This window comes from Anolis sagrei, chromosome 3, assembly GCF_037176765.1.
Source record: "Anolis sagrei isolate rAnoSag1 chromosome 3, rAnoSag1.mat, whole genome shotgun sequence".
Taxonomy (NCBI): domain Eukaryota; kingdom Metazoa; phylum Chordata; class Lepidosauria; order Squamata; family Dactyloidae; genus Anolis; species Anolis sagrei.
The window spans coordinates 46,760,251-46,775,453 of record NC_090023.1 but is presented as its reverse complement, the minus strand read 5'-3'; the positions used below and the strand labels follow the sequence as shown (position 1 = coordinate 46,775,453).

Sequence of the window (15,203 nt, the reverse complement as noted above, 5' to 3'; positions counted from 1 at the left end):
TGCCAGATAATATGGAATAAGAAGATTATCTGGGATCAGATCCTGGGACACAGAGCAGTGTAGATTCAGCGCAGGACACAAAGCAACAGATTCCAAATTGCAGGAAAAGAAATTCCACCTCAACATTAGGAAGAACTTCCTGATGGTACCAGCAGGTGATCAGCGGAATTTGTTGGAGTCTTCTTTTCTGAAGGTCTTTAAGCATAGGCTGGATAGCCATCTGTGAGGTGTGTTTTGATTCTGTGTTCCCGCATGGTAGAATGAGATGACCTTTGTGGCCTCTTCCAACTCTGTGGTTTGATTACTCTATAGGACCATGCGACTTCAAGTGCAAAAGTTTGAGCATATTTTCTTACTCTTTGGAGTTGAACCACACTTCCATTTTGACTGACAGTTTTGAGATATGTATATGCAACATCTTTAGGATAATACTATCCTGAAGGTGTTGCATATATCTCAAAGCTGTCACAAATGAAAACCACAAATGACTTTAACTTTGGGAAATTATTTGGTAATTGGTAATTGGTAAAAATGGTAAATTATTTTTTGTAAAGTCATCAGCTGCACCATGAGCAACTGTAAGTTTTTGGTTCCCCACATCTGGTATCTACATTTTCTATAATAACTAGAGGCTAGTTCAGTGCACTGGAATGTGATTAGTTTATATTGCAAGTTAATTGAATGCATTCAAGGACATTTTCATGAATCAACTTTTGGGGAGGGAAAATGCCTCTTTGATGGACAGCTCCATCTCTTTTCCTTCTAATAATGTCTGAAAATGAGCTCTTAATTAAATTGTCAGCCTCGTTGTATTCATCTCTCTCTTTTTATCTTACAGGCTATTTTGTATTTTGCAGGGATCTCCCCTCCAAATAAAAAGGTTTTTATAGAATAGCAGAGGAAATGGCTTGTTTCTTAAGCTGCTTTGGAAAGCTGAGCATGATATATATTATATTTTGATATAATATATATTCCATAGATACTTAAACTGATTGGTCATTATACATTCATTTTTCATGTATTCTAGAGCTTTGCCTTGGCCAATCACCCTGGAACGTGCTGTGGCTTGATATTGCAAAGTAGCAGTGCCACAAATCTGCTCAACTAACTCACAGAGATACCCCCCAAAATATATTTTGCTAACAGCCCAATCCAATGACCTTCACCAGCTGCATAAATGTTTTCATGATGTCCTATAAGCCTTTTGGCTGTTTGGGTTGAGCAGCCAGGGAAGGTGCCTTATGAGAATGTGGTAACTTTGGTTAAATTTTAATGGATGTGGAAATGAGTGAACGGATAAGACCAGAGGCATGCAGTGGTCCATCTGGAAGTGAGACCCTTCCTATGCTAACTTAGAGTGCAGCTATGATGTAGAATTAATTCAGTCTGGCACCACTTTATCTGATGTGGCTCAATGCTATAGAATAATGGGATATGTTGTTTCCAGAGGTACCAGTACTTTTTGACAGAGAAAGCTGAAGAGCTTGTAAAACTACAACTCCTGTGACTCCATAGCATTGATCCATAGTAGTAAAAGTAGTGTCTAACTGTATTAATTCTACAGTGTAGATGCACGCTCGAAGGGAAAACCTCCAATACTATCTTTACTTGAAAAGGTGCTAATGAGGAGATATAGACTGTGACGTTGCTTATGCAGATGATGCATGATATTCTGAGTGTATTTTTCTTGTGCTTTGCTGCCTATCATTCTGAGATCAAAAGGCACCTAATTCAAAAGAAAATACACATAAACACCTTAAGTCCTAGTTTTGAGTAAAAGGCAGGATGTTTTTAGACCTTTTTTAACAGCAACAAAAACAACAACAACAACAACAACAACAACATAATAATAATAATAATAATAATAATAATAATAATAATAATAATTTGATTTCTTACCTGCCTCTCCTCATGGCTTGAGGCAGGTTACAACATAATCAAAATAAGTAAACATTTAAAAACATTTCAGAATATTAAAACATATTAAAACATATTTCCATTAAATACATATTAAAATACACACAAAAAAGACATAGAGTGGAACTTTAAAATTCATCATTAAAACTGTCTAGGTATAATATGAAACAATAGCTTACATTCTTTTTTTTTAAAGGCCTCAGCTGGACCTAAAATGGAGACTTGGGTGGGAGGGGGGACCTTTTGACAAAATTAAAAACCCCTTTTGACACTTTGGGGCTCTGAGGGCCACAGAAATGGCCATGGGGGCTGTACTTTGCCCCTGTGATCTAAATAAAAGTGGTGATGATAATGGCACTGATTATGAGTAGTATTTATTTATTGTGTCAGAAGTGAGTTGAGGGTACAGTTAACATATATTTAAAAACACAAACAGTTTTAGAACTTGGCATTATGATAAATGTCCTTTGACCAGAAGCTGGCCACTTGGAGTGCCTCTGGTGTCGCTGTGAGAAGGTCCTCCATTGTGCATGTGGCAGGGCTCAGACTGCATTGCAGTAGGTGGTCTGTGGTTTGCTCTTCTCCACACTTGCATGTCATGGACTTCACTTTGTAGCCCCATTTCTTAAGGTTAGTGCTGCATCTCGTGGTGCCAGAGTGCAGCCTGTTAAGCACCTTCCAGGTTGCCCAGTCTTCTGTGTGCCCAGGAGGGAGTTTCTCATCTGGTCTCAGCCACTGATTAAGGTGCTGGGTTTTAACCTGCCACTTTTAGATTCTCGCTTGCTGAGGTGCTCCTGTGAGTATCTCTCTCGATCTTAGGAAGCTGTTTCTTGATTTAAGGCGTTAGCATGCTGGCTGATATCTGAACAGGGGATGGACCAGAGATGTCATTGGTCCTTTCATTATTGACTGCTACTTCCTAACAGATGTCAGGTGGTGCAATACCAGCTAAACAGTATAATTTGTCCAGTGGTGTGGGGTGTAGATATCCTGTGATAATGTGACATGTCTCATTAAGAACCACTTCCACTCTTTTAATGTGGTGCAATGTATTGGATATGTGTTTTCAGCAGCAGAGTAGCAAAGCACAAGGACAGATGTCTTCACTGTATCTGGTAGTGATCCCCAGCTTGCCAGTCAGCTTTCGCATAATATTATTTCTAGCACCCACTTTTTGTTTGATATTTAAGCAATGCTTCTTATAAGTCAAAGCATGGTCCAGAGTGACTCCCAGGTATTTTGGCCCAGGGGGATTCCTTCCCAGCTAATTCTCAGAGCTCGAGATGCTTGTCTGTTCTTAAGATGAAAAGAACACGCCTGCATTTTAGATGGATTAGGAATCAGCTGGTTTTCCCTGGAATAGGAAGTAAGAGCAGCTAAAGCTTCAGAGAGCTTCTGTTCAACCATTTCAAAGCTCCCTGCTTGAACGGAGATGGCATGATCATCAGCGTAGATGAAACTCTCTGTCTCTTCTGGCATTGGCTGATCATTTGTGTAAATGTTGAACATTGATGGAGCAAGAACGCTCCCCTGAGGCAGTCCCTTTTTCTGTTTTCACCATCTGCTTCTCTGGCCCTGGAACTCAATGAAAAAGCTTCTGTTTTGAAGCAGATTTCCTATGATGAGTAGTATTAGATAGTGACATTAACACAGTTCTGAAGTCATCTTTCAACACGATGGGCTCCATTTTTATTTTAAATATGGAGTGTATCGTTATATCTAATGGGTTGTAGCTGAAAAGATGAGATGTTAGAACAAAATGCTGTGGAATTTCCCTAGTGTTTGTGTGTGTGTGTGTGTGTGTGTGTGTGTGCATATGCTTGGCAAGGGATGTATGGAAACAAAACTTTATATTACCAGACAAGAGCTAACTTGTTTTTCTTTAAGCACAACCGTATTTCTTCACTCCAATCCGACAGATGATTGAAGTCAGATAAACAAGTTGCTTCACTATCAGTTCCATTGCTCATAGAATAGCCCATTGGCCCACTTATACCAAGATAGTAATGGCCATTGATTGGGTAGTTTAGAAATCTACAGACCAAATCCTGTTGGTGCATTATTTTAGCAGTTAATTTTTTCCAAGGCTACAGATCAGTAGCAAAGGAAGGCAAACAAAATCTGCTGGCTTCGGGAAGCCTACTCTTTCTGTGACCTGTACAGCTGCAGTTTCTGCAGATTTTCTTTCTTCCTGAGGCCATAATCTGTATCAGCATAGTTATGCCATCATTACACACCAATAGGATTTCAGCCTCTGACTTCACGTTGTAACATTTGACCTTGTAATAACTAGTTGGATGGCATCTGCTATGTTTTTAGAAAGAACCAGTGCCTAACCCTCACAGATATTGAGCACAGACTGCATGTGGGGTGGCGAACCCTGGAATAATAATTATTACATTATTATTATCTCTATTTTTATCTCACATTTCTCTTGATCAAGGCATATAACAAGGTGGGGTGGGTGGGTTAAGCTTCTACTAGGGCTAGGAAAGAAGACCCTATGCTCCTTCTGAAATGGAAGATATCACTTAATCTTCCCAGGAATAATAAAGGCTGTGTGCAGAGATATCCTTTACATGCTTAACTTGGGAATAAGTTACGTAAACTCACGAAGAGGGCCTCTAAGTATACATTGTGCTTGTAAGAGTCTTCTTATTTGAGGATGCTTAGGTAATAATTAATGAAAATGTAATTTGCATTTTCCCTGCAAGTACTTGCAGGTGGGAAAAACTTAAAATGACCTGCTTGCCAGCATTGAAGGCCCCCTATACCAGTAATGGTAAATCTTTTAGTGCCCAAACTGGAGAGGGGCACTCTGGGGGTGGCGAACAGGGATGGTGGTGGGGGGGCAAGTGAGGGAACAGGGGTGGGAGAGTGGGGGCAGGCAAATGGGTGAGTGAGCAGGGGGCACGTGGGCGGGCAGACTGGCGAGCAGAGGCAGGGGCAGGATGGTGAGCGGGGGGGGGGGGCAAGTGATGGCACATGTGCCAGGAAAGAGGGCGTTGCATCCCCTTTCTGGCATGAGTGCCATAGGTCCACCACCACTGCCCTATACTCACACAGTGGGGGTTCTGTCTGGGAAATTTGGCCCAGTTCTATCATTGGTGAGGTTCAGAATGCTCTTTGATACTAGGCGTACTATAAATCCCAGCAACTACAACTCCCAAATGCCAAGGTCTATTTTCCACAAACTCCACCAGTTATCAAACTTGAGCACATTGAGTGTTTGTGCCAAGTTTGGTCCAGATCCATCATTGTTTGAGTCCACAGTGCTCTCTGGATGTAGGTGAACTGCAACTCTAAATCTCAAGGTCATTGCCCACCATGCCCTTCCAGTATTTTCTGTTAGTCATGGGAGTTCAGTGTGCCAAGTTTGGTTCAATTCCATTGTTGGTGGAGTTCGTAATGCTCTTTGATTGCAGGTGATCTATAAATCCCAGCAACTACAACTCCCAAATGACAAAATCAATTCCCACCCACCCCACCCCCCACCAAAATTAAAATTTGGGTGTATCGGGTATTTGTGCCAAATTTAGTCCAGTGACTGAAAATACATCCTGCATATCAGATATTTACATTGCAGTTCATAACAGTAGCAAAATACAGTTATGAAACAGCAATGAAAATAATTTAATGGTTGAGTGTCAGAACAACATGATGTATTAAGGGGTCGAGGCGTTAGGAAGGTTGAGAAACACTGCCCTAAATGCTGGTGATGAACTACTAATGATCTTTTGATGGTCTGTGACCACACAATACAGTATACTTCCTGCTTTCCCCATTATCTGTCACCATGGGCTGTTACCATTGACCAGAATGAGATGGGAATTTGAGTTGAACAACATCTGGCATATCAAATATTCCACACACCAAGTGCATTTGTGACAATAGTAAAATGTGTGAATTTTATTAAACATATCTCTTTTTGTCTGGGAACAATACTTCTTGTGACAGATGGGTTAAATATACTCCCCATGCACTGCCGTCCTGCTCCTTCCATATGCCTCAGAGATATATTATTGGTTGAAGGAAAAGACAGATTCATTAAATGCATTCATGCATTTAATGTCATGTCTCTTTTAACTCTGAGCACCCACCAGCAGAAATTAGCAAAGTATGACTGTTACAGAATTTTCTGTCTTTTCTTTTACTTAAGGAAAAAAAAGGTCTTGCTTCTGTAGCCAAATCCTAAATTTCTATATAGCAAAGGTTTAATTATCAAATAGAAATCACATTCTTTAGATTTCTTTCAAAAGCTAAACTATTAGTTGCAACACACTTTTGAAAATCTGCATTCTGAAAAAGTAACAGATATATTCCAATTGAATAGAACATTTCTCTTAACTGCCTTTTACCTGATATAGCAAACTCATATGCTTTTCAGCTAGTCATGTTAATAGCCCATTTAAAAACCATTTCGATTCTGTAATAATTATATTCTGTAATAAAAAGAGACACTATTTCCTGTGTGCTATTATTCGGCACTATATCATTGTATACTTAATGTAAGTTGTGCTGCAGTAGAGTTTGGGATTTGTTGAACTATAAGTTCCAACCTGTATTATACAGACAGCATATAATTATCCTCTTTATGGTATCAGCTGCCTCCTTCTGATATACTTGGATTTTTCACTTACTTGCCACATATAAAAGCTACCTGCTCATGGTCTTGCAATACTCACTAAATCTGTTGCCAAAGTCTTCATTCATTTCTTTTAAAATGTCAAAACCCTGTTATATAAGATCTTGAAATCATTTTCCCTCAAGGCTGCTGTTTTAAATTCATTAGTAAAAACAGCATGAGAACGCCATATATTCCCATTAATCTTGTATCTGCACTTATTAGACCATTAGCCTTTAAAGCTTACTTTTTGATTTCTCCCTTTCTTTTATTCTTCTATTAGTCGGATAATGACCTTTCGGAACTCTGAAATTCTGTTAATAACTTTTCAAACTACGCATGAAACCGGTTTACTCCGAAATTCTTGATTAGGTGAAAAATTGAATAGTGTGTCTAGAAGCTTTCGTGCATACCACTTCATCTGAACCAAACATTTCCACATGTCCTTGTATGTCAAAGCATTGTGAATCAGAAGAAAATCTATTCTTTTTTTGAGTTCAGCTCCCAGACGTCATTGGCCATGGTACTTGCGAAATTCGGGGAGCTTCAGTCCAAAAAAAAAGAACATTTCCAAGCTATTTTTGAAAGGATTTATTTCCTTGCATAATGTCATATTTTGACTGATTGCTCTCCTCTCAACCAATTAATATGAACACTCTTTGTACTTATTTCAGGATTGTTCATATTCCCTTTTTGACCCATGCCCGACTATCCTTGACACCACTAGTGGGCTTTTTTGTGAGTCAGTGTTTACATGCCACCTGCTACCAAATCTTACATATTAAAAGCTGGAACTGACATACATTTGAGGATAGAAAACAAATACTGCCATACCTTGGTTAACAAAGCTTCTTAAAGTGATGTTTTTTTTACAATTTCTTATCCTCTGGAAATTGGATTTTTAATAATTGGAATTGGGAGAATTGATGAAGTAGGACTGGAGAACTGTAGACTTCAGGTACTGGGTTTTAGCATTATCCCTGCAATAAAGCTTGAGCTGTGAAAAGGTGGGATTCTAGTCGGTCCTATTGCAGCCATGTTCCTGTATACAAGAGGCAAGGTAAATAGCAGCTGCCTCCTTTACTAGGTATCTGGAAAAAGCAAAAAGAGAGGGGGAGGGGGAGAAAATAAGAGAACATAAGGGAGTGCCTCACATATAGAACTATAAGTTTGGCTCCTGGAATGAAAATTGTAAAGAACGTGGTGACTTGCTAGAGTGTTAAGATCTTTTGCGGGGGCCCTGCTCTCAGTCCCACCTCCTTCACTGGCACTTTTGCTGGGGATGAGAGACAGGACCTTCTCAGTGGTGCCCCCTCAGTTATGGAACTCCCTCCCTAGTGAGATCAGACTGGCCTCCTCCCTCCTGGTTTTTAGAAAACAGGTGAAAAACTGGCTATGCAACCAAGTGTTTGGGTAGTGCAACACAGATTTAGCAACACAAATAACAACTGTCGGAATAGGTATCATGTTTTAAGAGTTTTATAGCATTTATATGTTTTTATCTGTTTTATTTTTTATGTAATACATTGCTTGTATATGGTTGAATTTGTGGCATCGAATTGTGACAAAATGTAAGCTGCTCTGAGTCCCTTTTAGGGTGAGAAGAGCCGGATAGAAATAAAATAAATAAATAAATAATAAATTGTGAAAGAAAAAGTTGGATATTTTGAAGGAAACCTTTAGATGATCTCTTGAAGATTGAAATTATTTTTAATTTATTCAAGGCTTCCTTGACCTGAGTTCTTAATTTTTGATGTGTATTATTAGTTTTGGATTTTAAAAAACGTTGAAACACAATGAACCACACTTTTTCTTGTGGAAGAACCTATCCATGCCCTTTTCACATTAAGCTATCCACACTCTTTTGACATTTTTGGTATCAGATTTCCTGTTAAAGAAGTAATGACCAGAAACATATCTACAGTAGAGTCTTGCTTATCCAACCTTCGCTCATCCAACATTCTGTATTATCCAGCTCAGTCTGCCTCCTGCCTGGATCCACAGCTGTTTCAATATATTGCAATGTTTTGGTGCTAAATTTGTAAATACAGTAATTATTACATAATGTTGCCGTGTATTGAACTGCTTTTACTGTCAGTTTGTTGTAAAACATGATGTTCTGTAAAATCATAACATAATTTGATGTTTAATAGGCTTTTCCTTAATCCGTCCTTATTAGCCAACATTTTCGCTTATCCAACGTTCTGCCGGCCAGTTTATGTTGGATAAGCGAGACTCTATTGTACTTTATTAACCACATTCAAACATATTATGTAATCCTTTCTATTTGCTTTGAGATGTAGATGTTTAGTATGGCTACAGACCCATTATTGGCTAGAAAAGACATTTGTGGAGTGGGCAGGAATGGAAGTGACTAAAACTTGCATTCTGAAATATTCATGCTACTGTTGCAACTGTAGGCAGAATGACTTCATACATTTTATCAATATTGTTGCATAGGAAAGTGGGGGACCCATAGTAAAGAAGTTCTAGTAACAAGGCTTCTCTAACACTACTTGAAATTTACACAAAACTATTGATAGCCAGAAGTCTCTTTAATGGTTCAGCTGCATGAGCTGTCTTCTGCATCCTTCTTGGATCTTGTGTTCAACTGTACAAAAGAGAACAGCATCAGATTCATAATTTGGAAAAGTTACTCCATTGGATCCATCTCCCAGAATCCTGCCCTGGCCACTAGCCATGCTGGCCCAGGGATTCTGGAGATACATAATCCAAAAATAACTTTCTCCAAACTTTGATTGGCTGGACAGTCTATGCTTATGGGTTTTTTAAAAATGCAATGAAACATATGCTGCATATTTTTCAGGGAGCTCTGGAACATGAAGAAAGTAAAACATTACGTTTTCAACTGGAGCTTTCCCAAATTAAAGCAGATTTTGAAAGGAAACTGGCAGAAAAAGAAGAGGAAATTGAAAACTTCAGGTATAGTGTCTTCACAAAAGGGTTCATTCAAATAGTTGCATCCAGGTGGTTCACTACATTTGGCTACAAGGAGCACCTTTTTGGCTTCCCGTTCTCAACTCAAAGTCCTGGTTACGGTCTTTCAAATCCTATATGGCTCTGGTCCAAGTCATCTGAAGGACCATATCTTCTCATATGAGCCTGCTCATAATTTGAGATCTGCTGCAGAGGGCATTTTCTCTGTCCCACCACCTTCACAGGTACATTTGGTTGGAACAGCAAATGCAGCCTTTTCAGTGGCTTCTTTCAGGACCTGGAACTCTCTTCTGAGAGAGTTTAGACTTGCACATTCCTTGCTATGTTTCCATTTTTGTATTAAGACTTTTATTATTATTTTGGCAGGCCTTTGAAGACTGACTGCTTAAGGGGACTGGGCCTTGCTGGATTGTGCTGTACTGTCTATCAGTGTTTTGTTTATTTGTTGTTCTTAAAAGGCTTTTAAACCTGTTTTCATTATAGTAACTTTAATAATACTTTAAACTTTTGTATGCGGTATATTTTTAGCTCTGACTCTTTTATCTGTTGTAAGTCACCTTGCATCCCCAAGTAGCAAAAATATTTGATTTAAGTGATAGGAGTAATTATAATAATTTATCAAGCCATTATTTACGCAAAAAAAAGTGACAAAAGAGACAAGGGTTGGCAGCAGATAAAATTCCTAGTTTTGAGTTTACATTGGGTTGGATTTAGAGTAAGTTAACTGAATTTACTTTCCATTTTTATCAGTGCATTTGCCCCTTGGGTTTCAACAAGATGTTAACTTCAACTAATGCAATCCAACCCATCCTTTTAAAACAGTCGGCATAAATGATCTGTGCTTCTTAACCGTCTTCAAGATTTCTCATACTAGAACTGCCAAATAAAATCTTATGTAGAAGAGGGCAATTTACTTCTGCTTATGAATCTGTTTTGCCATCTGCACATGCTGTCTTAATTTGCAAAAATGTTGTTAAGACTGATCGATAATTACTGTCTGCACAATATGTTGACAAAAGGCATTAATAAACAAGAGGAAATAAACAAGAAAAATACCAAAATTTCCCTTTCTCTTTTGACAACAGTGTTCTAGGGAACAGATTCCAAATGATTTGATTTTACAGTGAGGATATTATTATAGTGGACCATATTTACGGTTTGAACTTTTTCGGATTTCATTATACATAGAGTTGGTTCATATGTTCTTTCTTACAGTCTGGGTCCTCAGGCACAACTCTTTGGTGGACTCTTGTAGAACCGCAAAGTTGACCATAGCACTGTGCTGAAGGAACTAGAGATTCTGAGAGAAAACAATTCTCTAGACATTTTTAGATCCTCTGGTGTGATTCTGTAGCCAGCTTCTAGTGGATGTTGATCACAGAATTAGACTGGAAGATCTAGAGATGCCTAGAAAAGTGTTCCTTTGGATTAAAAAAAGTGTATGGGGGTTGTTTGTGCTTTTTCCACTTTCACTGGTATTATACACACCCCTAACCCCTGTGCAAATGAAGGAACTACTGTAGTAGTAAACATGTTACAATAAGAACTTTGAGATGCAAAAGAAATCAGTTAAAAGGTAGGCCATGTTCAATAAAAAAAGAGTTTGAAAAAGTTATGTTTACAATCCAGAATACATTTTCTAAAATTTGGAAATTAGGAGAACAAACCCCTATCCCAATATTGTTTATGTGGTTTTTGAAAATCAGGAGAAACCAACAGCGTACCATAGACACATTGCAATCTACCCTGGATTCGGAAGCTAAGAGCAGGAATGAGGCCATTCGCCTGAAGAAAAAAATGGAAGGAGACCTCAATGAAATGGAAATCCAACTTAGCCATGCTAACCGACATGCTTCTGAAGCAACAAAGACCACACGTATCCTTCAGGCTCAAGTAAAGGTAAACCTCCTCCTGTATCTTTTCCCCTGCGTGTGTCAGGGAGGGGAACAGCTGGATGCCGAGGTCTGCCTTAGAAGATAAGGCAGAAGAGAAAGTGTTATTGCGCTCTACTACATCCCCATGGATATTTCTAAGTCAAATTTGGAAACACCATATGCAAATGAGCATTCCATGTATTTGGATGTTTGGACTATTCAAAAATAGAGTACACCATATATAGACGTCCTACCTAGAAAGCAACTTTTGATTCCTCTGCCATGACAGCAAGATCATCAACTGGCATATATCTTGATGCACTAGGTTCCTAAAAGACAGGAGGAAACTCATCTAAGCAAGACTTCTGTATCCACAGGGAATATGTTCCCAGCCAGACCATGGCTACATGAAACAATGGATTTGACCAAATGCAATTAAATTACCTCACTTCTGGTCCCAACATACCATAAAGTCTTGGTGATGACCTAGAGATTCCTAGATAAATATTCTCTCTAGGAATTTGTTTGGTCCTAGGGCAACTCTACCATACTTGAATCCTAGAATCACCTGAAGGATCTAGCAATTTGCTAAAGAAACTTTCCTCCTGGACACATGCAAGTGGAACTCCTGATAGGAGAGCAGCAGGTATAGAGTCTTACTGTAGAGGTTGCCCTTTTTTTAGTGCTGAGGTCTTTTTTCTCTCTTCATGGTTCACATGTAGACCAATTTTGAAGACCTCTTTCTCAAATGATGTGATGGTGTAATTCTCAATCCATCTACACCCACCACAGTGTGTACTAGAAATATTGGGTTACAGTTACTACCAACTCAGCTGACACACCAGATGGGGAAGATAAGAGTTGTGGTCCAGCAGATGTAGAGGGCCTCAGGACAATGCTCTGCACCAGGGGTCCTCAAGCTTTTTATGCAGAGGGCTGGTTCACAGTCCCTCAGACCGTTGTGGGAGAGGGAGTGAATTATAGTTTGAAAAAAAAGTATGATTTCCTATGCATATTGCATATATTATTTGTAGTGCAAAAAACATGAAAGAACAATACAATATTTAAAATGAAGCAGAAAGGACTGCCTCACATAAACCCCTAGTATGTTCACATATAGAACTATACATTTGACTACCAGAATGATAATAGTAAGGAAAATGATGACTTGCTAGATCGTTAAGATCTTCTGGGAAGGCCCTGCTCTCGGTCCCACCCCCTTCGCAGGCATGAATATAAACTTATAGTATTTCCATGGAAAGTGTGGACCTCAGCTTTTGGCTGATGAGATAGTCAAGTTAATTAGGATTGTTGTTGTTGTGTGCCTTTAGGATGGGGGCTGGGTAAGTGACCTTGGAGATCCACATCTATTCAACGGGCCTTAGTTTAGGGACCCCTGATCTACACAATAAGAGCACCACACTGGAGTGATTTATTTCTTTTCAGGATCTTCAAGTACAGCTTGATGATGTTACTCACGTGAATGAAGACTTCAAGGAGCAACTGGCTGTCTCTGACCGGCGGAACACTCTCCTCCAGTCTGAGCTGGATGAGCTGCGAGCCCTCCTGGACCAGACAGAACGTGGCCGCAAACTGGCTGAGCAAGAGTTGCTGGAAGCCACAGAACGTGTCAACCTTCTGCACACTCAGGTTGAATCTCAAATAGATTTTGCAGACTTCCCCTACCCCCACATCCAGACATCACTTAGAACAGTCGTTGAGGATAATGCAGATTTTGGACAAAATGTGGCCTCATTAGCAAGCAAGCTTGTGCAAAGGTTGTTCATTCCCCAGGGGAGGAAGAAATTAAATTGCATATTACATGGTGAGCAATAATTTTAACATGTTTGTAGTTCGCTGGCCTCTAGATAAAAGAAAATTGGCTTTGAACTACACTTCGGTGACCTGTACCACCTCTTAAAATGCCTTTGACTGTGCTTAAGATAATATTTACTCCACAAGAAAATTGTTTTTTCCTCCTGTCGTGCTCTCTTTCCATCTAAATGATCTCCTTTACTTTTCCATTGCTCCCCCCTCCCCTTATCTCATATTCTTTTACAAGGACATTAAAGAATTATGCATTTCATTTCATTACAGGAATGTAATGTCCTGTTGCTTCTATGAGTTCAGGGCAGCAAAACAACAAATTCCTTGGTGAGGGCATGACCCGACCACATAGTAAACATTTAATGTCATAATGTTTCCACTGGAGAATGTTAATGGAGTTTTCTTCAGTGGAACAAATAAGACTTATGGAATACTTAAGTGCTTGATCGCTTTCTGTGTTATTTTACTATTCACAGTTTGGCATAAAATCATCATCCCAGTATTGACATTGTACTTAATTGTACAACAGAGTGGGCTGCATAGCAAATGTATAAGTCTGTTGTTTTGATGAGGGCAACTTCAAGATGTCATTTTTGTAAACTGTTTTGGATTGCCTAAAATGTAAAATACTACTTTGTTTTTCTCACTAGAGAAAGAGCAAAATGCTGTGAAATCATTGAGTCCGTTTTTTCCAAAAGCAAAATACACTCTTAGCTGTACAGTGAATTATTGTTTTTTACATGTGATCTAGATCCTCAGAAGTAGATTCTGCCTGGAAGCATCAGCTGAGCCCCAAAGCCATTTGCTGCCTGAAAAAGAGCAGCAAATGGCAACTCCCACACATCGCGGTCAAAGGGCATAGTAGCAAATCAACCAAGTTATGCTGAAACATGAGGCTGAACATCCCACAAGCACTGGCAGCAAAATAACAAATCGCTATCCATTTGCCAATTTTTAAAACACTCCAGATCTGCTGCCTGGGATGCCTTCCTCACTCCTAATGATAGAGTCAACCCTGTCTCATTGATCTTAATAGCCTCTTCTAAATTCCGATGGGACTAAATCTAAAGACAGAATAGAAATAAAGTAAATAAATAAATACACAAATAATGGAGGGGGGGGGGGTAACAAAAGTGTATTTTCCGTGTCTGGAGAAACTTGAGAAACTGCAGGTCGCTTATGGTGTGAGAGAATTGGCTGTCTGCAAGGACAACCCCAGGGGAATGCCTGGATGTTTTACCTTCCTGAGGGAGGCTTCTCTCACGTTCCCCATGAGGAGCTGGAGCTGACAGATGGGAGCTCACCCTGCTCCCCAGATTCAAACTGCTGACCTTTCAGTTAGCAGATCTGCTGGCACAAAGATTTAACCCATTGCACAAAGGTTTAACCCATTGCACCACCAGGGGATCCAACAAATTGATGTCCTAAAGGAACTGGAAAAAAACAAACCCTAATTTAAATCACATGTTCTCACCACCACCGCTTGGAGGGGGGGGGGAGTATTCTAGTGCACCTTAGTACACAAAGGAAAGGGGATAAGGATGGGAAGAGGGAGAAATTAAGTTAACCATTTATTATTTGGGCCACTTCGGGTTCTATATTGGGAGAAAAAAATAAAGTGCCATTTCAATGCTAGTAACATGCAGCAGGTGGGGGGCTGAGGTGGCGCAGTGGATTATACCACTGAAATGCAGAACTTGTTGGCCGAAAGGTTGCCGGCTTGAGGGGTGAGCTCCCACTGTTAGGCCCAGCTTCTGCCAACCTCGTAGTTCAAAAACATGCAAATATGAGTAGATCAATAGGTCTCAGGCGGGAAAGTAATGGCACTCCATACAGTCATGCCAGCCACATGACCCAGGAGGCGTCTACAGACAACACCGGCTCTTTGCCTTAGAAATGAAGATGAGCACCACCCCCCGGAGTTGAATTTGACTAGACTTAATGTCAAGGAGAAACCTTTACCTTTTAATGTGCAGCATTAAGTCCAAACCACCTTGGAGCCA

General features: G+C 39.7%; 1 protein-coding gene across 2 annotated transcripts in view; it reads left to right on the top strand.

Annotated features, from left to right (window-relative positions):
* The window catches only part of MYH15 (myosin heavy chain 15), a 173,673-nt gene that overhangs the window by 139,808 nt on the left and 18,662 nt on the right, over window positions 1–15,203 (top strand). For both annotated transcript variants that reach the window (XM_060770659.2, XM_067466643.1), the window contains 3 exons: window positions 9,369–9,484; window positions 11,206–11,398; window positions 12,820–13,023. In XM_060770659.2, the coding sequence (XP_060626642.2) occupies window positions 9,369–9,484; window positions 11,206–11,398; window positions 12,820–13,023 (513 nt within the window). The remainder of the gene's footprint in view (window positions 1–9,368; window positions 9,485–11,205; window positions 11,399–12,819; window positions 13,024–15,203) is intronic.